At 32.0% G+C, this 25392-nt stretch overlaps 3 protein-coding genes across 3 annotated transcripts; 2 read left to right on the top strand and 1 right to left on the bottom strand.

The window, feature by feature from the left end:
- Positions 1-327: 327 nt before the first annotated feature.
- LOTGIDRAFT_107463 (hypothetical protein) lies at positions 328-6969 on the bottom strand (the record flags this gene model as incomplete). Its single annotated transcript, XM_009063990.1, has 7 exons — positions 328-452; positions 1281-1331; positions 1809-1887; positions 2183-2264; positions 2660-2734; positions 4341-4527; positions 6831-6969. 7 exons carry the CDS (start codon positions 6967-6969, stop codon positions 328-330), a joined length of 738 nt encoding a protein of 245 aa, XP_009062238.1.
- A 9949-nt stretch (positions 6970-16918) lies between these two features.
- On the top strand, positions 16919-20651 carry LOTGIDRAFT_154793 (hypothetical protein; the record flags this gene model as incomplete). Its single annotated transcript, XM_009063991.1, has 2 exons — positions 16919-17001; positions 17693-20651. The coding sequence occupies 2 exons, from the start codon at positions 16919-16921 to the stop codon at positions 20649-20651; spliced, it is 3042 nt and encodes a 1013-aa protein (XP_009062239.1).
- An 846-nt stretch (positions 20652-21497) lies between these two features.
- Positions 21498-23314, top strand: LOTGIDRAFT_97242 (hypothetical protein; the record flags this gene model as incomplete). The annotated part of the gene is made up of 3 exons (XM_009063992.1): positions 21498-21642; positions 22243-22340; positions 23069-23314. Coding segments are annotated over 3 exons (489 nt in total), but the record flags the coding sequence as incomplete, so codon positions are not given.
- Positions 23315-25392: the final 2078 nt, after the last annotated feature.

The raw sequence follows: 25392 nt of genomic DNA on the forward strand, positions 1-25392 counted from the left end.
CCTCATCATGTTCTTTAACAGATATAAAGACATTAGTATTACATTACCTTATGTTTTTGATGGAAAGTTTTTATTTATTGAGATTAATGTCCTTTAAATATGTTCCACTTAAACTCTTGGTTAGTTGATTGGGGTTGAAAACCTACAACGAACAGACTTTTGGAAACATATAAGTACTCTGTATAATTTATTTACCTCAAGGAAGATTCAAACCCACAGCACATAATGGCCAGACGACGATTCAACTCAATACTAATGGAGTTATTCCACTGATTGTGTTCCATAGGAACTAACTTAATTTACCTTCTTAACTTTGTATCTGATATCTTATAAATATAAAGAAATACCTTGAGAATCTTGAGGTTCTAGCTGTGAATCTTCACCTCTATCTCTACGTCTCTGTCTTTCATCTTCCCACAGTGCAGCTAGACCAGGATTCGTACCAATGTTAGCTACAAATATTATCAATATAATTCAAATTTTTCCATTTTTTTTATTATTTTGAACATTCATGTATACAACATTATCATACACTTGCAGATGTAAAGTCGATTTGATCAATAACCATCTGTTATCCTTGTAAAGAACAGTAGTATCTCTCTTTCTTTATAGCCATTAGTCAGTCTTTCCACAAAATCAACAATTGGATACAAATTTTCTTACTATTCACAATAATCAAGTTCAAATTTCGCTTCATTATAAAAACGAAAAAAGAAAGTGAAAGTAGACTAGATCTTACCATCAACTTCCTGTCTGTTGAGAATATCAGAAGCTACCACATCTACCTCTAGTTCACATGTACTATGTCTTTCTACATCTTCTTCTAAATATAGATCTCTGGAATACAACAAAACTTTGTATTAGAATAAGTCAAAGTACATCTTAAGTTAGTTAAGTTTGTTATTTAACCCTTATTTCCAGCTCTAGCCGTCATGTATTTATTTCATTTTTATATGTTCACAGTTCCAGATAATCTCCGTAAATTAGAAATATGTTGGACTCCTGGTAAATAACTAATAGAGATATCCCTGTACCATAATATCTAACAGAGAAATCTCAGTACTATATATCTAACAGAGAAATCTCAATACTATAAAATCTAACAGAAAAATCTCAATACTATAATATCTAACAGAGAAATCTCAGTACTATAATCTAACAGAGAAATCTCAGTACTGTAAAATCTAACAGAGAAATCTCAATACTATAATATCCAACAGAGAAATAGCTACATGATAATATCTAAAGTTAAAATCCCTGTGTAATAATATCTTACAGACGAAATCCCTCTATCATATATCTTAACAGAGATATCATTAATAACAAAAATCCTCTACCATAATATTTAACAGAGAAAATCTTACTGATCGATCTATAAACCATTATAACAGAGAAATCCCTGTATCATAAAAAACACAGAAAACCTTTACCTACCTGTTAATATTGTAAGGAAGCCAGTGCCGTGAAGTTGGTGTATTGATGGTAGAGTTTTCTAACAAGGAATCAGATGATACAGAGTCAGGTGTATTGCTTACTTCTTCTTCTCCTTCTCCTTCTAAAATAACCAAATATTCTAGAGTTATAACTGAAGTGTGGTAATCATAGACAAAGAGGAGTTGAAGGACACATGCTTCTTTTTTAATGCATTGAGTTAACAGATAACATTGTTGTATGTCAAGTGGGGGATCCAAATCTCCAGGAATCTAATCAATGATTTTTGCTGTTACATCCTGTTGTCTTTAATGTGTTTCCATGTTCATTATAACCTTACATCAGCTATATTCTATTTCATCAAATTGAATAATTACCTTTAATATTTCTGTGACGAAATTTAACAGCCGCTACATTGATCATGTTCATTCCATACAGATTGAAGTCTATAAATAGCTGAAATTTTTTTTTTTTTATAAGATATATATATGACCACAGATGGCTTGTTAAAATATATATAGATATACTACATAGTGTCATAGTACAAACTTTATATATATGCTATATGAGTTTATGTGAAATTCAATCTAATTAAAACAAGATTATAAATTCATTTCATTTTTTGTTATTCAGATATATTTTTATTACTAATTGTAACTATCAATTAACAAGTTTTCTACTACCGTTCCTGAAGCAGGATATCCCTCTCAATGTATATAATATATTTTGATATTTTGATAGTATAACCTACCTGTAATTGATATGGTATATGTGATTCATGAGGTTGAAATGATTTATTCATTACAGCTCCCCCTAAAAGCAGATCAGCAGCTCTGGAAAAATAGAAATAAAATTATTTTGAATATTTGCTTATCTGAATAAGACAATCATTTTAGGTTATAAGTAATAATTCAACAATTTACTCCTTGATTCCTTTTCAGGATTATTTTCCATAAAATAAGGCAGAAATCTTTGTCAACATGAAAAGACCCAAAATCTATTAATGTTGACAAATGTCTGTGCATCACCTGGGTGGATGTAAAGCCAATTAAGAAACATAATAAATGGAATTCTAAAATTCAATCTAAATATTGACTATATATCAAAATCATCTGAATCTGTCTTCCCTTTATCAGCAAATTTGTTCCCTTCAGACAGTATCCAGTATACAGTACCCTTTCTGACACAGTGTCAATTAGCTTCAAAGTTCACAAGACAGCAGACTTACTTTTTAACAGAGAAAGGATTGTACAGATAAATCTTCATAAAGGCTTCTTCTTTATGGTGATATCCATACATTGGTCTGTAATAGAATTTTTATAATTGTAGCACGACAGACAAAGAAAAGAAATATACCACTTGTGCATTTAAAAAGATAGCTTGCCAGGCAAGGTAACATATGCCCACTGGCAGCTGTCAGAAATGATTAAACAGTCTTTAGTGACTACAGGGTTGCACAATATAGCTAATAGAGTGAAAGTCGATAGATCATCATGAAAATCAATAGGGATCATCTTCATAATGACATTGACACACAAAATAAAAATCAAAAGAATCTGTAAAAAATTGTAGCCTGTAGAGTGAGCACGAGTTGCACAATATAGCTAATAGAGAAAAACGTCAAGTCAGACACGATATTTCGGTGAAAAATTATCCGTTCATCACGAAAATCAATAGGGATCATCTTCATAATGACATTGACACACAAAATAAAAATCAAAAGAATCTGTAAAAAATTGTAGCCTGTAGAGTGAGCATGAGTTGCACAATATAACTAATAGAGTAAAACGTCAAGTCAGACACGATATTTCGGTGAAAAATTATCCGTTCATCACGAAAATCAATAGGGATCATCTTCATAATGACATTGACACACAAAATAAAAATTAAAGAATCTGTAAAAAATTGTAGCCTGTAGAGTGAGCACGAGTTGATCGACGGGGTGATTACAATATACGCCCATCTTACGTGTGGGCGTATAAAAAGTGACATTTTGGATTAAGAAGTTATCAAACACCCACAGATCTTACAGAGATTGTAAAGAGGTTTTCTAATTTTTGTATGTGTATGGTACATTCCACTAAAAGTAAGTGTTTTATAACATTACTATTGCAAGAGCTGCTATTGAGAATGGAACGATGCAAATTGTTAACATCAATGGCCCTGATACACACAAACATTTTAGAATACCTCTTTACAATACTATTAAAGAGTACGAAGTTGTTTAAGACTACCACACCTAAGTAATTAATTGAAACAATTTAAACCTCACTATTAACATAAAGAAAATGTTATTGTCTGACAACAGATGGAGATTAATTTTTTTTCCTCAAAAACAAATATGTTTACATCTGTACTATTGAGTTAATGTCATTCAGGTTCATTCCATAATAACCTAAGTTTTAATGAGATTTAGCTAAAGGTACCATCACACTATAGTGATCACCAGTTATGTAATGGTGCGAGAAAATAATAAACTGAGTTGCGGGATGCGGTGGGGAATCATGGCCACTTTCTTCACAATTCACAAATAGTAATTGCTATGGTGTGATAGGTTGCTAATACAATGTTTGCAAAGTGGTTGTTGCTAATAAACTAGTCAATAACAATTCTAATCAAAGCCATTCATATATATAAAGCCTGTAAAGATGTTAGGAAATCAGCTAATAAGTATGTTAGAGTAGGACACTAGTTTAAAAATGTCTCATTTCTAGCTTTGGTAGTTTTGTGGGACTTAACAATATTTGACTTTGTGCATACATGCTATTCAGCACTACAAATAACTACAGTTTTACTTTCTAGAATTTTGATCAGAACATGAATAGTCTAAACAGATGGCAAAGGATATTGACTTGGTGCTATATAAATATGCCATTTATTGAGAGTAAAAATGAAATTCCAATACTTACATGCCAGATACCAAAGATATCTTAAAAACATGTTGAAAATTAGCCTTTGCCATTCCATTTCCTACATTTAATGCCTTGTCTAGACTTGCTGCAAACTGTTTCATATACCGTTCTTCAGGATGAGTTCCATCAAATGGTACATATAGATATGGAAACACACCATGTACGTGCATGCATGTTTTCTGACCTGAAAATCAAAGAATACCTATCTATGATAAACAAACATTTTCCCAAGACAATATTTTAAAAATAATGTTTTTATCGTGTAAAATGTAAGTAATCAATTTTAATTTAGTCCAAAATAAATTCATCACAAAATTTATTACACGCACTACTTAAATATTCACTGATGCAAAACTAAAATTGTATATGAACCTGTCATAAAAATATTTCAAAATTCAATAGCCATGTTGCTGAATGAATTATAAATTTTCAATAACCAATAATTTAATCAACATATGAACTATATGGAGACAGCTAGTATATAAAAACTAGTATGTAGGATGATATATAGAACACCAGTTTAATATAGATAATTCAATAATTGACACAATATATCTTCCAAGTCCAATGCTCAGAAGATTAGATCAATTAGCCTGTTCTTTTATAAGAGATAGAGATGTTCAATTATTCATTTTCAGAAATAGTTAAGACTGCAGTGTAATGGAGAAAAATGCTTCACTTTTGAAACGATAAACCAACTTTAGTGTCTTTTTTTTCAATGTTTTTTTTATAGCACCAAGATCACTCTTCGACTAGTTTTAACTTGGATTTCACTAGGTGCAACATTTGTGGTAGAGATAAATTTCTACTTAAATTAGTCAACAATTAATAGACAGACAGTTCCAGAGAAATTTCAAAATGTAGTTTCTTACTAGTAGTATCTTAATATGGAAGTTTTCCTGAGTTATATAATGTAATCTGTTAGTATTCTTATTATTCTCAATAAGTAAAAGACTATAAAAATACTGTTGACCGACTATTGAAGTCTAGCTAACAATATATAAACTATATACAATATACACATTGTCATACACTTGTTCAAATACAACTATTGATTTTACTTTACACACAGTTCATTATTATCTTTTATCATTAACACTTTTAAAGAGAGGGATGATGATATGGTTGATTTACCAATCTTTTTTCATTTTCAATTTGAACACATTATTTTCATAATTGAGGCGATTGTTATTTTCATATTTTTCAAATTTTGGACACAGTATGTTTATTATTGACATGTTTGATATTTCAATGTTTCAAATTTTTTGAGTGTTATTCTCATTTTGGATACATTATTTTTATAATTGGATGCATTTTTTTCCAAATCGGACATGATTGATATTTCATATTGGACGTGTTTGTTATTTTCACTTGGACAAATTATTTCCTAGAATAGTATTGGTTACTAACATTGAGTACTCGAAGATGCTGATGTACAGGATGTGTTCTGTTAACTATTTGTGTATCAAAAGTCAGTCTTATTAAAGAGATTGAAGTAAAATATCGGGTATGCGTCCCTTGAATTTGATGTTCTATGTATTAGAACTTAGATAAAAAAAAGACTGATCTAAGTTTGAATCAAATATTGATAAGTTCTATTATTCATAAAAAAAAAAACATTTTTGTACCATCTTTTAAAAAGGAATAATAGATCAAAGAAACAATTTAGTAACATCTCTATTCCTTTAAAACATGTACTGTAGACCCAAAGAACCGAATAATCGCTTATCGATTCACCTCATAAAAAGATGTGGTCCAATGAAACATGTATATGATAAACAAAGTATAACATGATGTTCACAGTGCTAATTATTGACTGGTTTATTTAAATTATTAATAGGTACTAATATTTTTAAATATTATTGAGCCGTGCAATAATAGAGACTAATAACCCTGCTAGGTACATAACCCTGAAACAAATAGACTAAAACATCCGTAATATTGATTTTTTAAATACATATATCGAACTCTTTATATGTTACTATGTCATTATTATTTGTCATCTTGATTATCTTTTGTTGTAAAAACATCATTTGTTAAGCCTGAAGGCAAGGTTATTGAAAATAAATAGAAGATCAGAATAGAATTCTGCAGAGTTACAGATAATGTCACAGTATAGTCTAATATGATTGTAAACTTGTAGCAAGTAAAAACTTATTGGCCAAAAACTTACAAAAGTAAAAGTTTGTCATAGACTGTCAAATTCAAAAGAATTTTAAACAATCTATTTGGAATGATACAAGCCTTGAAAAAAAACAAACTTTGAATACTTTTATGGGGATCCCTTCTTTATACACAGCATAATATCATGGCATTAGCATTGAAGGTTCCTCCTTTCTACAATGGCATATATGCCCCATAGCATTGCATTAGCAGGGGTTTCTCCTTATTACGAAGCTTATTTGCTCCTCAGCATAGCCTTGGCATTGAAGAAATTTGTTGGAATATTTTAAAATTTCACAAAGAAGGAAAAGGAAAGTAGTTTACCTGCAGGTGTTGATCCAAATATCCTTAATATTGGAACTTTCTTGACCTCTGTCCCTCTGAACTCTGACCGGGTGACATCTAGTCCAGGAATAGGCGTGGCTAAATAATGATCTGTTGTCACTATGCGCAAGGAAAACATGTTGAAATATCAGTCACTGATTGGTTAACAACCAAATAATAATTCTATACTACATTTTTGCATCTGAAAAATATAAAAAAAACACATCAATATAGCTTTGGTCAAAGAGTCAATATATTTTTATGATGAATCGTAATATATAAGATTCTAAGCTATGTTATCTTCACAATGTCAAGTTTTTATGCACTTTGGCTAATTACTAATACCTTGACTTCAATAGACAACTTTCTTGTATTACAAATTTTTTTTGAATGCAGTGATTTGAGTGGATTGTAAAATATAAAATACAGGAATTTACAGGTCTTAAAAGAAAATCTGTAATCACTCAGCCTAATGTTTACTGTCTTTATGATGTGAGCTCTAAATGGCTTTATTTGTGTACAATCCAATCTAATCTATACATTGTATGACACATGAATGTTGGCTTCAAGGTATAAGCTAAAGGGCACAATAGCTTTACATTATGAAGATGAAGCAATGTGGGCTCATATGATTGGTAGGCTATTTTTTGGACCAAACGTACTTTAGTCTCAGAAACTCGAATTTTTAAGCTGAGCCAATAAGTAATAGTGTTCACAGCTCACAGTCGAAATTTGAGCCTTCAAATCCATGTGTGTCCAGAATTATCTGCGTTTGAATGTTAAAATGACGATGCATCAATTTAAGATACTCTGTGATATATAGAAAAGACATATATAGAAATAATGAGTAAAATTCATAGTTTGAAGTATTTTTAAAGGAATTATGTGATTTTTTTTACATTTCTAGTACTTTTGAAAACTAATTAACAAATTAGTTACAAGTACTTAAAAGCTTTTAAAAACTTTAATTATAGATTTTGAAAAAAATAAACCATAAGTACTAAAGATCCGAAACCCAAATCAAGATCTGAAATCTATTTGTTCCAAACTCTTACTGCTGCAATTTGGATAACACCTCTGCCAATCATAAAAAAAACATAAACAAAATAAAATCATAATGAAAACAATGGGACAAGTTGCTAGACACATTCATCTTGCCATTAACATTTCTGATTGACACATTTACAGATATGAAAAAAAATCCAAAAATTCATTGCCCCTAGAAAATACCCATAATAGAAACGAAATAATTATGAAAAGAGACAAGACAACATAATGTCAAGGACACACTAAAAAAGTAACAATTATAAATAGGTCAGTTAAGGTGACCCACATATAAACAATGTCAGGTAAAGGTATGGCTTTATCTACCTGTTACAGAGAGATAAGTTTTAATGTTATATATAAACACTGTTTCACAGTATGTAAACCCATAGACTGATGATTATCATATTAAACAACTTCATGACAACTATTTACAACCATGTTTCAACAATTTACATTATAGCAATTTGGTAACTACTGACAACAATGTTTCAATAATTTGAATTATGTCAACTATTTACAACAATGTTTCAACTTTTTCCCCAAATTACATAATGGGAATTACTTAAAGGGACAATCTGCTTTTTTTTGTAGGTTGAAATTTGTTTTTGCTCAAATTTGTGAATACTATACACAATCCTTTAAGGACTAATATGGAGGTCAGAGCCGATGTTTATCATTTTCATTTTTCCCTATGAAATTCTTTTCCCATCTCAATATTGTCTTATTATCATTGTGGTTCTATAAAATTAGCGCTGGGTATCGTCAATGCCGCGATGCGAATCGTGATACAAGGGTCACGATAGAATACATACCGTAATATGGATGAAAATTAACATTATATCTTAAAAGATTCTATATATATTAATTCATAACTTTATAACTGCGATATTTGGTAATATAGTTGATAGAAGTGGTTAGAGTCTACTGTCTAATAAAAAGTTTCTAACAATTTCAGTGAAAAAAATGTTTTATCACAAGCTAACTTATAAATATCCCCACTTTTTAATGGAATGAGAGGTAGCATCAAGTATCGATACATGACCTCACGATACGATATGCGTATCGCACTACTACAAATCCTGGAAAGAAATGCTTAAGCAGCGACAAATATTTGATTCTTCAAAACATTCTCATTTGAAAGGTATTCAACTGCCATGCTTCTGTACATTTCAGAGACAAACCACCCAAGTTCAGGTTACATCCCAATTACATGTATTCCCACTCAATATTTATCTATATCGCAGATACTAAACTGTCTGTATCATGTGACATGACTCTCATCAAATGTCAACTGGTGTCAATCAGTTTAAATCCATGAATGAAATAAAACTTGAGATACTATTAATTATTCATGGGTCTCTTTCACTATAACAATTACTCTAGACTTTGAAGTCTATGTTAGAAGTCGTACAAATTTCCATTTCAACACACTAGCTTCAATATAATAAACACTGCTTTAACCCTGTGAAAGTGCCTTCTGTTGAAGAGTAACTTGTTTCCTTTCAACCAACCTAATCTCTAGTATTCTACTATTACAGAGCACCTGATACCACTGTATGACTATGATATAAAATTAGTCAATCTTTTCAGATAATCAAATTTGTTTCTCAATACAACCTAATATTTTTTTTCAAGGGGAAAAGATAACATTTATCTGTCTGAGTGTAAGTCTCATATACTTACAGTTTTAACCAGTATAAAATATTGACATGGTCTTTCCTTGCTTAATCATGTCACGGGAGAGCATAATACCTTGCTTTATATACAAGTATTAAGTCTAATTCTTACTCCCACAGTGCTGTTTTTATATCACTTCCTGTCATGATGACATGACATCATTCAAAACAGTGCCAGACGTCATATTTCACACATTTGTCATGACCTTTATTGATGTTCCATCTTTTTTACTATCTAATTCCTTTTATGGAATAAACAATATAATGACCAAATTATGATGCTAGCTAGACATAGGTTTAAAACCATTTATTTTCATTATGAATTATGATTTTTATAAATTTTGATAAAGTTTTAAATTAAAAGGTTGCATTTTTCAACCTTTTATACTGCTGTATAGTCTGAAGTCTTTATATAATACTTTCAAATAATAAAAGTTTGCTGCATGTGTATCGAAACCAGTAGAAGTCTAAGAGTGGAGTTAATACATGATGAACACTGTCACTCTGTCAATATTTAGTAGGAAAAGCTATCTCCTAAAGTTTATTGTATTGTGATAGACAGGTATGATCTGAATTAAAGTGTGCTAATTTTCTTGTCTGGAATAACTGACAGCTGTCTATCAAAACAGTTTATAGTAGGATTTTTTTCAATGATTGATTGCATCAATAGTTCTAGGTTTTTTGAAGGTAACAGTGAGTCGTCTTCTAAAACTGCCGTGCATTGAAAAATGTACAATATTCGACTCATCGAACTTCATCTACAATAAGAGACGCATAAATAATATATTCCATTCATCAGTTAGTCCAGAAAACCCCTTATTTTGAAATGAATTTGAAACCCAAGTAATACTTTTTTTATTTCTTTATAATTTTTGTCATGAAAAACCTGAAAAATATCCCAAAAATCACAAATGATAAAAAATTCTTGAATCACATAAAAGAACTCAATCCAATGTGATTGGAAATATAATTCAAATCAATGGCCTAACCTTCACAATCAGAATTTAAATTTTTAAGAAATTACCTTTTCATTGAATTTTTACCTTTTCTCACAGAACATTTTTCCTTAATATTCCACAAACAAATAACACAGACCTGACAAAATCAAATATCACAACATCTTGCTCTCACCTGCATTTGAAACTTTAATAGATAAGTAAGAAATGGGGTCAATATATATCTTAAAGACAGCTGATAGGAAGATTTCACTATCTATTGGTTTGTACTCGTTTCGCTCTGACATGTCCTACTATGAAGGAAGGTAACTTCTATCTGACCACAATGAATTTCCTTTTTTTCTGTCATGTAAAAGTTTTAGAACTAATATTTTCAAATGCATGAACATTTGTTTAAGAATGTCTTCCATTTAAAATATAAGATTTTAATGATTTTAAATTTTCTCACACTTCAATCATCGAATTTTGTTTTGACTTTCAAACTGAAAATTCATGATTTCACTTAATAAAATTTTTATAGGTTTACATTTCAATTTGATGCCAAAATAATCAACAAAATGTGATTCTGGAAAATAATTTGGTCAGACAATTAACAAATATGTCTGTACACATCACAATATCAAGCTTATAATCCAAAGACATACAAGATAACTCTGCTTGACAACATTGTGATAATATATCGAAATAATCTGAATAAAGCAAAATTTCAATATTTTGATACATTGAATTAAAAAATCATTTTAATTAAATGAATAAAGGTACCAAATATCAAAATTCTAAACATTATAAATATATATATAGTCCCATCATTCATATACATAGTCTGACAAATTCAATAGAAAGATCAATTTACATTGCCACTATCTTTCAGAACAAGTAAGTGCTTTTAGTTCAAATTTTTCACAAACTTATCTCGAAATTATGACATTTCAAAACTTAAATACCGATAGCAGAAATTTACTGGCTAAACAGAACTTGAACAAGAAAAATCAATACCTATATTACGGTCATAAAAATCAGTAGTAAATAATATTATATGTGTATGATTGTGAGAATAGGTCCACATTTCAATATAGAAACAGATATACTATATAAACAATTGATAGATAAACTAGAAAATAGTCATCCAAACAATCATCATAATATGTAAATGGAAGTAAAAAAGGAGTGGATTTTTTTCCTGCCTGATTGGTTTAATGATGATGGGCAATGCCATGCAAAGTAAAGCATGGGACATTTACAGTTATCCAAGGGTCTTTAAAGTGCATAGCCAATTGGATGTCTAAATTCCTATATTCCGAATCAAATTAAATCTCAAAGTACATCTGTGTCCATTCTTGCCTTGACCTTAGAACTAAAGGTCAATTCATCAGATACATTAATCAATCAAGTAACAGACATGATTTGAATGAAGACAATCTGAATTCTAGAAAATTGACCATCTAATATATAGCGTCAACTGCCATTTGATAATCTGAAAAGATCCTGAATCTTTCAATACTGGTAATTTGAAAAAATACCAATAATCAAAAATTTTTACTTGACAGACAGAAATGAAATGAATTGAGTTTTTCGTCCTACACTAGGCAGCAAGAGAACTCCACAGACAGGAATTTTGGACAAAAGAATACGAGCTGAACACACCATTCAAACTAAACATGGCCTTTTTTATAAAAAAAAAAAAAAATCTTTAATGATTTAGATTCAAGATGTATTATCTATAACAGTAGAAGTTTTACTAGAACAATAAAAACAGTCAATAGTTCAAACAATGGTTCTATTACTATCTATTATTATGCTGGAACTAGAATGATAAGCTTATAATACGTTAACAGAGACCTTCCACAGTTCTTTCAAGTAAGATCAATGCCTTGTCAATTTAACAAATCAGCTTTAGATATTTTTTCAAAACTTTTCTAGATTTTCAGCTCAGAACTGGGATAAGAAACAATTCTTTGATTCTAACAAGAGGTTAGTCAAGTGTAGAAGGGTAAGAGCACTTGATCACCTATCTTCAATAAGTTTAAGAGACAGATAAACCATTTTGGAGGGTTGATTTGAGTCTTCAGAAGTACGGTACTAGAAATGCACTAAAATCACATAATTCTTATTTCTATACATGTTTTTTCCCTATATGACAGTGTCTCAAGACAAGACTTTCAAACGCGGATAATTCTGGACATACATGGATTTGAAGGCTCAAATTTTGACGGTAAGCTTTTAACACTATTACTGATTGGCTTAGCTAAAACATTCCCGTTTTAACACTTGAACTACATAACATGATTTTATGATGTCTTAATAATTGTATTAGTTATGACTAATTGTCCAATTATCTACCGGCAGATCAGATAAAAGATAGCTTGCCAGGCAAGGTAATATACGCCCACTGGCAGCTTTGATTTTGAATAAAAATATTTAGCAGTACAGTAACAATCGCCAGTATGAAATATTCAACATTCAGTCATACACTTCTTTTGAACTCTTTAGCGCAATACTAATATTGAGTATGAGTTATTGCCCTTGTTCTTGAAAATGTGTTCAATTTTTAGCTGGTGAAAACTCTAAAAGGCAAATATTCAATCTTCAGCTAAATTTGAAAGCATTTTCAAGAACAAGGGCAATAGCTCATACTAAATATTTTTCGATTCTTCTGATTTTCAATAGGGTTCATCCTTGGGTGATTACAAACACTCATGCCAAGTTTCGTTGAAATCCATCAAGAATTGTCCCTTCTGGAATGTTTACGAGGTAAAAATTGAACGCGTTTTCAAGAACAAGGGCAATAACTTATACTAAATATTTTTTGGTTCTTCTGATTTTCAATAGGGTTCATCCTTGAGTGGTTACGAACACTCATACCATGTTTAGTCAAAAACCGTCATTTCATATGGGGCGTATAAAAAGGAAATCAAAGCTTTCAGGTTGGGGAAAATTCTTAAATATGCCACAGCAAAATGTGTCAATCACCAAAGATGATTATGAAAGTCATGGCAATCTTGGTGTAACCAAAAACATGCTCATTTTTTGTTGTCCCCATTTGGTTAAGTTTCTCACTCAATCACATTCTCATAAAAAGATTGTATCAAGTCTATAGTTATTTTCAAAGCCATATTCCAATGAATAGTTTTATTTCAAGAATGGTTGCTGCATCAGTGATTTATTTTATAACATTAAAAATCTAAATATCCCCGGCAATAACTTTGTCAACATGATTTAGTGTATTGAAATCCCACTTTTCCATTTAATGCAAATAAAAAACAACATAGTTTTATCTTGTCAAGTTTCTGTCACAACTAGAATGACTTTAAAAGGTAATGCTACGAAAAAAAAAATATATAGAGTTTTAGTCCTTCAAGTTTCTGAAAGCTATAGAATTAAGTCTTTCAGTCAAGTCACATCACATCCTTATACTAATTTTATTGACTAATGAGTACCAATTAACTAGTTCATTAACTAATTATCCACAACTTCAAAACATAAGTCATCAATTGATGTGATCAATACAAGTATCTATCGTATTAACAGATTATTGATTTGTCACATTTCTCAAAATCAAATTCATGTTTTATTACAAGTGGTTATTTAACTAGAAATAAATGTTTGTTTTCTAATTCAGCTGTGACAAATTAAAATGCTGTAAAATAGTTTGCTGTCATGTAGACTTGATTTGAATAGACAGGAATTAAATTTCAATATAGTGATTGACCAACTCTTACGATCTTTTTATGTTAAGTTTTTGTGAATAAGTCCCCTAGGCAGTATAATATTAACTATAATATATAATTTTTGAAGGGGCACATTCACCATTCATTTGAACAATCGTACCTTAGTCTCAGAAATAGATTTTAGTTAGCTAAGCCAATCAGTAATAGTGTTCACAACTCATCATTGAAATTTGAGCATTTAAATCCATGTGTGTCCAGAATTATCTGTGTTAGAAAGTTAAAAAGACAAAAGAGAAATTCCTAATTTAAGATATTTTTGAATGATTTATGCAATTTCCGTACAATTTCTAGTACTGGTACTTCTGAAGACTATTTACACATATAGTAATTTAATATATTCAAGACACAAATCAAGCCCCGAAAATAGCGAATCTGCCCCTTTCATTTAAATAATAAAGATAACACCTGACCTGTTAAATACACTAGGAAAATACCATATCTATTTTAGATAGATAGAATTTTAAAAAATCAATCAAGTGTAATCAATAGTCAATACCTGATAGACAGCCTATACATATTGACCTAGACAAAAATGACTGTTGCCTTGTATTGTCCACAGCTGCTCAATTCAACATTGACTTATTATAATAGTTATGGTACCGATTTTCTGAATGAATAATTTTGTGTGACAAATCAATAAACTAGCTTATTTAAACTAAAATAATTATATCTAACTGTCAAATTATGCATCCTATAAAACTAGATTTCCTCAACAAACACAAGTACATCTTCGGCTGTACACCTCAACCAGTCAACATAGCCACCATCTTGGCCCAAGATGGAATGGGCCAAGAGTTGGCATAAGACCAGATTGTGTACCTTGCAGGTGAGTTTCTTAATTGCATTGTAAATGATCACCAACTGGCTACCTGACTAAGCTATCCAACTATCCTTAATATACCACCTAATCACATACTGGTAAATGTCAATCAAACGATGTTCAGTCAACTCGTCAACAGTTAACCCAGCGACAAACCTGGATATATCTCAGCAACAACCAATTAGAAGACAACTCATCTACGCATGTTAAAGTTAACGTTTTGTTTATATTTATTAAAAATAAACTGATAAAGAATCTACTGTTCGTTGAACCTCTGTAGGCCTACATTCCTCTGCATAATATACATTAGCTTGGATAAGCTTATTTACCAATAACTGCACAAGTGTGTAATATAAAGCTCAATTTATTCTTTCACAAAAAGAAGTCCTTTTCAGGCAGTATGATCTATCGTTCGGAGTACTGGTACAAACCAAAAAGTAAAAGAAGAATAACTTCAGAAACACCCAAACTGGACCAGGCAGAATGGCGCCACCTTCAATCATTGCTTCTCTTAAACAGATTTAAAAAATGTTTTTGTCACCTAATGTATCTATTGATGGGTTAGTTGACAGTTTTAAACTAGTTGTGGAATCAGCGTATGTTATTGTTTCAACAAATCCGTATATTTAATTATAATAGATACCTACTAAATTAGAGGAGAGTTAATAAAAGTAATTAAATTTTTATTACTGTGTAAATCTTTAGGCAGCGTATATATGTAATGTATCACGTAAATAAGGCAACACATGTTTTGATAGATTTAATTGATACAGCATCACATAAATCTCTCAATTATTCAATCAACACAGGCAGGTAGATAATCAGACCCAGTAACCTGTGATGGGAATAGGAATCGATTGCTTCTGATCATATGATAAACTTTTCTGTTGATGAGTTCTCTGATAAAACTTTGTTGTCAATGTCGTCTGGTATTCAATCCAAATTATCACTGACTTTGGCGACTAAGCTACCATTGCTAAAAAGCTAACCACCTAGTAGACCACTGCCGAACTTGCAACCAATTAGGCTATACACTACCAGTAAGGCAATGATCTACAATATTAAGCCACCTAGCAGACGACACCCTACTTGCAGTCTACTAGGCTGTTCTACTACCATTCCTACAGTACTAATCCACCCAGCAGAGTGATGTAATATTCATAAGGATTTAGTCATCACGTTACATAATATTGGTGACAAAACAATAATCATTTGGCCTATATAATGCTGACCAAAAAGCAACATGAAAAGTAGTTAATGATGACATTGATAAAAAATCTCATTTCCAAATATTTTAAATTAAAAGTGAAAAAAATATTCCTAGACTTTCATTTTCTGACCCAATTGACCTACACATTGTTATTTAAAGCCATATGTTTCTATGTAATTTTGATATTAGTCATTTTGAGTGAATTGGAATATGATAGTAGAAGAGATTCATGTGATTGAATTTAAATGTAATAGACAATTTTTCATTCATTACTTTCTCAGTCTGTCAAATTTGTTATTTTATGACAGTGTCAGTACCTAAGATTAAAAAATAAGACAGAACCAGTTACAATATCAACTGTTAGTACCCTATATAAGGATGACCTAGCCCAATGCAATGTGTTCATTCTTTATCAGAGACGTCAGGTTTAATTTAGGATTAAACAATTAATGCAGACTTCTCCACAACAGATAAGAGAAAACAAGACTCATTTCTCATTTTGATGGGTCATATTTCATTTTACTATAACTGGTCGCCTCAGATCACAGCTAATATCGCATCATCTACGGGTTAAAATTACATAAAATATACATAAATACATACCACGAAGTCACTTGCATCGATCAATTATTGTGTGAAACGTATTAGAAGATGAAAACATCAAAAATTGTCAATAAAATATCGTATAACAGGTTCACTTCCCAAGCAGGTCAACTAACACCATCTACCGGAAAGTAAACAGCCTAAGGGCAAATAAAATGTAGTTGTCTCCCTTATACTGTAACTCACGGAATCTACTTATGTAGTCGTTTATGATTACGAGTCAAGTCGCTGTTGATTTCTGTAGGCATAATGGAATCATGACGGGAAAGCTTATCCTCTCCAAAATGAATTATCTATCATATTTGCAAATTTTGCATACTACATACTCGAGGCTATATCTTATTAAGTAACTGTCAAAATGGGTAGCCTACTGGGCATGATAATCTTGACAGAAAAGCGCGGGAAACGGACGTGGCACCCTACAAACCTTCGTGTCACATAAATAATTATTCGTTTAGAACACTTGAAGAATTGATGGTAAGAAGCAACAAATCTCTTGTGTATATCATGTTTCTGAAGAATACGAAAAGATTGCACATACATTGGCTAGCTTAGAACCAGGCCTGGAACTAGGCTCCCTGAGAACGACTGTGAACCACATCAGACAGTTTGAAGACCTAACCGATTTCATAACCACACCAACTAATCCTAAATTAATCTGACAAATAAACCTGATAAGATTCAGCAATGTTCTGAACTGACTATCTGTAAGCCTAAGAGTCTGTTTGGCATTTTTGATGTGCATCGCAGTATTATAGTGAAGGCCTCGGCTGTAACCCATCTCCAAATCTCAATCTTAAATGTGTATGGATTTGTTTTCAGGATGATGACAGACTTATCTGTACCAAATACTTTCATTGAACAAGCTGATAACACAATTCCTGTTGACCTATCTCTCACAGCTGAAAACTTAGAAATGGGCGATTGGTATACGTACTTGTATATGGAACAAGAAGCACATAAGTTGGCACATCAGGACTATCACGTGGCACTTAATACTCAATGCGTTGTGTGTCATTCCCTTTTCTCCACAAAGACGATTGCAAGAGAACATTTTGATGATCATCACGGAGGACAATTATTTGAATGTCGTTTCTGTCGCTTGACTTTTGTCCTGGAATGTAACCTTCAGCAACATAATGAATTGCATCATAGTATCAAGCTCAACAATTGTTCTGGGATTCTTCCTGAAAAAGGCTTAAAGGCTTCACCGCTAGAGGAAATTGTGGAAAGTCTCATTGACGATGCAGTAGATACCACTTTAAAGCGAAATAATGGAATTTTAAATCAAAAGGGAATGTCTTTAGAAGAAATTGATTGTAATAATAATTGTGTAAACGAAATGGAATTTAACGTTACAGTTACGAATGAACAAATGAATGCTTCAGAAACCACCCGCGGCAACGAAGATCGAGCCCCAAATGATCAATGTGAAAATGAACCAGTCATTTCAACCGTTGTAACAGAGGAAAGAGAATTAAAATTTAAGGAGAACCAACTAAAAATGGCAGGAAAAGAATCTAAACATTGTGGGAATATTCACTACAGAAGTCTTTACATTCAAAGACACAGTAAAAATCTCAAAAAACTTAAAGATGTCATACTGAAACGTTCTTCAGCTGAGAGAAGGGATACTATATCTATAGGCTTGCAAGGGGAGAATGGCAAAACTGGTAAGAATACCCAAAACACAAATGTGGCTCAAACTGGAATCAAGGAAACGATTCTCGAAAGCATTAAAACAACTGATCGTAATGCCAATAAACTCGAACAAGACGAAAGGGGGACAGAACCATCAACTTTTGGGAGTAGATCTGTAGCTACTATTGAAGTAGGAATCAAATCCCAAAAGACTCCCAATGATGACAAGATCCTAACAAAGAAACAGATAGAAAACGAACACCCCGAGAACAAAAAAGAGAATGTGACTGTAGAAAGCACGCCTTCCCCAGAAACTATAAGTGCAGATGCTTTTGTAAGACAGGGTACCAAAGGACCCCTTGACAAAGACATGGTCAAAGACTCAACAGTTTCAAGAGAGTCTAATTCTGAAGATGGTCGACTATGGTGTATACACTGTAATATCTCATTCAAGACTACCCAAACCTTGCGAAAACATACTTTATATTCCTTATTTCACAAAATGAACACAAACGAAGAACCTTTGGAAAGAGAAATCTGCTACGACTGTGCATCAACATTTGCCAACAAGAAGAATCTTCTTAAGCACAAACGACTCACATGTTACTTCCGAAATAAAAATCGGGAAACATCTCACCAAATCCATTTACCCGAGGTATGTGATGTTGACAGGAATGTCCATTTTACTGAGACTCCAGAGAAACCAACATCAGACACAAAAACCTCAGCGTGGAAGCTTATAGAGATGAATAAAATTAAGGATGAACCTTGTAAAAGGAATAAGAGACAGAACAATACTTCTGTTCAGCCTACCAATTCGGTGGAGAATCTTGCCAAATGGGACAAGAATCCACCCTGTGGGAAAAACAGTGACCATGATAATACTCATATTCAAAACAATGATCGAACGGCAAAGAATATCGTAGATTATATTCCAAAAGCTAATGTAACTGAAGGTCAAGTTTCTGGATCTAAACCATCACATGAAACGCTTCACGATTCATTATTAATTGGTCAGTCTGTTATCATGATAGAAGATCGTAAGCAAACAGTCCAAAATCATATAGGCCTACCTACAGAAGCTGTACCCGAATATTATGAAAAGGGAGTTATGGACTTCAACGCAGACACAACAATCGAACCTGGAACAAGTTCCTTTGACGATTCGACAATAACATTGGATTCAAACCTTTCAATTAAACTTTCAGGTATTGCAGGCCAGACGAAAACCACCAACAAGAAACAGAAGTACACTCCAACAGCGTGTGACGGTTGTGGTTCAACATTTTCTTCGCGCAAAAGTTGTAAAAGACATATTTTGAACAGTTGTCCGTTCTATAGAAGAGTAAGAAAACTAAACCCCGAAAACAATGAGCAAGTTATCAAAATAGTAGACCCAAGAAAATCAACGAAGCGTCCCTCCTGTGGTATAGCATCAGCCTCAGCGGAGAAGATGCCAAAGTTGCAGATAACTTGCAAAGATTGTGGGAAACGGTTTTCTCACAAAAGCAAATACCGAAAGCACGCAAGAAAACACAGAGACCTTCCTAAGCTCCTATCAGAGTTTTCAAAAGAAGCTAGTCTTGCAAATATGCCCTCAATAAAAGGGCATGATACATTGGTGACGAAACAAAACGATTCTTGCAATAAAGCGTCTGTTATCCTCAAAAAAATCTTTCAATGCTCCAAATGCTGTCGATATTTTCTTACAGAATATGCATTGAAAATACACTGGGAGAGATTTTGCTGCAGCAACAAGATCCATTGTCCTGCTTCGACTCCATCATTCATTGTGCCCAAAAATGCCAACAGTTTATTTGAATATAGTAAATTTCATGTTACGGTCAAGTGCTGCATTTGTTTGAAGTTATTTGCAACTAGAACGGAGTGCTATCGACATTTGTCAACTACCCATAGATTGAGTAGAAGGAAGGCGATTGCGTTAGAAAGAGAGTACCTCGGGCAACAAATTCGGCTTAATTACGATCTCATGATGAACAAGAAAAGGAGCAGTGTATCGGGTGCCAATATCATTCCAGCTGTAAATTTGGGCCTGCGTTGGAAATTGGAGGCAATTGATTTCTCAGATGCTGCTCTCGGGATTAATCCATATAATCTCAATCGTCAAGGTTTAGTTTAGATTACATAATATATAGATTCGTCTAATCTGAAAGCTACCACTGCTTGTATCATTTTAGCAGGTTTTCGTCAATGACTACAGATAACTAGATCACAGCTGTATTATGATCTATATGTGAGCATTTGAAATGATCGGAAATGAACACGTGTTACTATTTATGTGGATTGTGGAAATGACTAAGAGAAATTTTTTAAACGTGGAAAATCCTTGTTGCAGATCAGATTCGTAGAAATCTTGAAAAAGAAGCCACATTCAACAAGTTTACGTAGCAAATAGGCTATATTACAATATATTCAATTATTTTATTCCTATATTTTTGGTTATTATGAAAGCCTTTAAAAAAAAATTGCCATTGGCATAATTTTTGTTTTGTTGCAAAGTTTGTTTTAATGTGTACGAATTTGTTGATAATTTATGTTGTGTTATCTTATTTAGTGATTATATTAAATTATTTATTGAAACACCAACATGTTCAGTGCAGATCAACACATTGGCAATATAGTCCTGAGTGGCGTAGCAGAGTATTCATTGGAAGGGGGGGGGGGGCTAGGCCTAGCCGCGTTGGAGGGTCAGGGAAAATTTGGAAGGCGGAGAATGCATCTAACGCGATATAGGTAGTGAAAGTAGAATAATTTTTCATTAATATGGTTACAAATTTCTATATAAAACTCTATGGTTCCGTCCTATCTCTTCTGAATCAGAAGTTAGGGAAATTAGGCTGATCAGTTTGCTTAAAGAACGTCTTGTTAATCGCGTCTAATGGGGAGAGTTGTCTACCTTATCTCAAGGTGAAGCATGGACGTTATATGTTGTCATTGATTATGTAAAAAGTGAATTTACTTCATCATGGGGATATTGTGGTCCAAAACGTCTAAGGGGTTGAAGAATGTCAACGCTTACCACCGAGCACATAAGGTTGTAAATCAAGAAAAACCGAAAATTGCACCAAGACATCCCAGAACTAAGAAACTGTTAGAAGAGTTTGCAACAGGTTTGTTTTTTGGTTTGGTCGACTCCGACACTTCACAATCACATTCACATACATAATTATATTTCATTTAATGTGTAATTGGAATAAGAAAAGACATACTTGTTAATTATAGTCTAAGCAGAAAGGTGAACATTTACTCTCCGACTACAATGTTTTGGCGATCTTTTCTGTAACAATTGAAAAATCAATTGTAAAATACTATTGAGACTTGCACTTAGTAGAGTCTTTGATTGTCTTTTGGTTGATGAAAATGTTAACCCTAGGAGAAGTTCTTATTTGTAAACATGATATTAGGGAGGGAAGAGTAAAAATAAAATGTAATGTAAAATCAATGAACCTAAATTTCTATGAACCTGAGACATTCTAACTAAGACAAATTATGTACAGTGGAAAGTGTTATTTTGAAAATGTATGAAATAAGAAAAAATATTTCATTTCATAAGTTCAATTTAGTGAGTTCAGTTTAGTTTATAGTAGTTAAAAACTATCCTTGACTCTTTCAAGTATTCTTTTTGGAACTGTGCATATCACAGCACAAGCACCTGGTTCTTTAACATAACAATGATTTTATAATAGTAGTATTATGTTTATAAATTTCAGAAAACCCTCAGATTTTAAATGACCAGCAGGTAAAAAATGTTGGTTTATTGGAGAAGTTAAAAGATGTAAAGGTTGATTCATATGGCCCACCTGCTGAGGTACCGTAAATTTTTCTGAATAGATAACCTTTTTTCTATAATAGAAATAGACAACAGGATAAGAATGTTGTTACTCAAATAGCCTGCTTTGGTGAGCCTGCTTTGGTGTCTGCAGACTCTTGCATGAGACTTAGTACTTGGGCTGGGTATCCATTACCAAATTGTGATTGATTAAAGAAATTGAGAAACCCTGTAAATACTAAATCAAAAACATGCCAGATTCTTAATTTCATGGGTTATTCTTGCTTTGATTGGTTAATATAGTTTACTGTGGGTAAGACATGTGCTGAAGGGAACTTCTGTTGAAGAGATTACTACTTGTTAACTGTGAAGAAACAAGTGATTATGAAATTTGATAATCAACAATCGAAATTATAAATTCATAGCAATGATAATCGATTTTTTGATTATTTTACCCTGCCCTACTTAGTACCTACTGAAGTTTGATATAGTAGTACGTAGTCTCAGGGCAGAGAAAGTTAAAAGCACTCATCCACAATGTTTCATATATGCTAAAGTCACAAGTTCCTCACAAGTTATGAAGTGGTTTAAATTTACTTTTACCAGCTGCTAGAGTTCAGGATTTTGTATTCACTTTACTGAACTTGTCTGCAATATGAGACAATATCTGTTAACGAATGTTAACTTGTCATCTACAACCACCCTGTATTATAAAATATGTTTCACAAGTTTTACATGTTTTTCAATTGCTGTACATTTCATTTCAGATCAAATCGGCTCGAAAATTACCTGAAACTAGAAGTGCACTAAAAGATTATGAATATGGCATAAGAGAACCGGATAAAATTCCTGAAGGAAAAGTTACTTTAAGACTAGTGCATAAAATGCTCATTGCTTACCAAGTATCCCCAGATGAACAAACTATTTCGAAACTTTCCAAAGAATATAAATTGGATGAGAAAACTTTACAGCAAGTTTTGGTTCATTTTAAGGCAATGAATTTACATATACCTGCAAAGTATTTAGAAAAGGACCCCAAAATGTTGGAAGCTTTTAATCAAGGGAATGTTTTACCATTAGACAAGTCAGACTCTGTTTCAGAACGTTTGAAACTGACACAAAATATGAACCGAGAGATCTCAAACGATCAAAATACTAAGTGATATAGATCTATTTAGGTTTATAAAGTGCATTTATTTGGATTGTGTGATATATGTTCTTTTGTGAACCAAGAAAAAATTGAATAGTGAAAAAGGAATCCTAACATTAGCTAAACTGGATCCCTGTATCACTTAATGCTCCAGGGTAAAGCTTTACATTGAATGGCAAACAGTTTTAAGCATCTGAAAAAAAAAACACAAAAATCTACAAACTGATAAAATCATGCTCACATGCTGCCAATATCATTCATTCTGATGTTACAAATGCAGATAGTAGACTGTCTTAATATAATAATGATAGTGATATAACAGTGCAAGGCAAAGTCTTTTACTGTATCAACAAATTTGGTATCAAAATCATAAACGGGTGTTTATTGCATGTCAAATTTCTTTCTAGTTTTGGATCCTTTATCATAGAAAAGGGAAGGATTCTAATTTTGTGGTGTGGAAGTATATGCAAATATGACAAAACCTTTACAAATGTAATGCATTTTATGTATAATAAATTTGAAAATATATTTTATGATGTACATTTCATTAAGATTTGTGTAGATGTCAGACTGTAGTTCTATCTATGGGAGCCAGTTTATATCATGATGCTTGGTTACATTGAATAACGGTTCATCGTTGATAACTTCTTATGGAAGTGGGCATAAAAAAGCGTTTTATTCGTCACTATTCCAATCTATCTGGCTGTAAATGGGTACAGAAATACCAGTACCCAACAGTTAGCTGAGGACCAGGTGGTATCTGACCCAATTGGCTGTCCCAATTGTTCAGGCACCTAATATCCTGTATCACAGCCATTCATTAAAATATGAACAATGGATATTTTTTCAGTTTCAGCACTTCTGGACAGCTAAACACTGCAAAGATTGAGATATGTTTTATATTTTTATTCTTCATTAAGTGATATATCTTATACATCTGACGTTACTGGCTACCTCTCAATTTATTAACCAATCACAGAAGCCCTTTTCTGTTGTTTCAATGTCCTGATTCTAATACTGAACATTTTAAATCCCTAAATAGTCTAGAGTTCAAAGGTCAGGTTCAAAATACCTTTTATAAATTCACTGTACTTTGCTTTCAGAATTTAGGATGAATTAATTGCATATCTTAAGCTTTTCCATATTTGAAATTCCAATATTCTAACAAATCCATCACCTTAATCTAGAAGCTGCTCAAATTTTTGCCTTCACCAATAATTGAATTCCACTAATGTAATTTCAAGCCTGACCTATGAAATAAAATATCCTAGAGAACAATATATATATATATAATAGAAGAAATAGTGAGAGATTAAATGAATATAGCTAGATCTAGGTATGCATAATACTGGTGTATATCTTCTTAGTTTATTGACTCAATCTAGACTTGCTGGAGACATTTCCTGAAAATTATTGGGTAAATATCATGCAGAACATTAAATCTTGGAAAACTGGAAACTTAAATAAAATCTGATCAAGATCTAGTTCCAAAATTTAGTCTATATCTCCAGCTTTTGACTTTATTTTACTTTTTGCTCATCATCAAATGTTGGAAATTTAATCTCAGCAATTTCCCAGATCATCACTGCATTGCACATAAACTTTACAAATATACACCAATACAGTATAATTTTTAATCAAGATTATTTTTGATTCTTGCTACCTCTATTCACAGAAACAGATTTTAACAATAATAAGCACTTTCATCATGCAATTATGACAAATATTTTACTATATACACTTTTATACACAATTCATCTTATTACCAGAAAAACCTGCCAAAATTTACCACATATTCTTAATTCTTCAAGACGTTTCTTTTTTATTTGGCATGTTCAGTTGTTTAAATGAAGAATTGTTGAAGGTTCAACTTTCAGAGCTGTAACTTAATCAAATCTGATGATTATTCTTTGCCATTTTCATAATTTCATAAATTTTTAC

The sequence above is a fragment of the Lottia gigantea genome (genome assembly GCF_000327385.1).
Source record: "Lottia gigantea unplaced genomic scaffold LOTGIsca_6, whole genome shotgun sequence".
In the NCBI taxonomy this organism is placed as follows: Eukaryota; Metazoa; Mollusca; class Gastropoda; family Lottiidae; genus Lottia; species Lottia gigantea.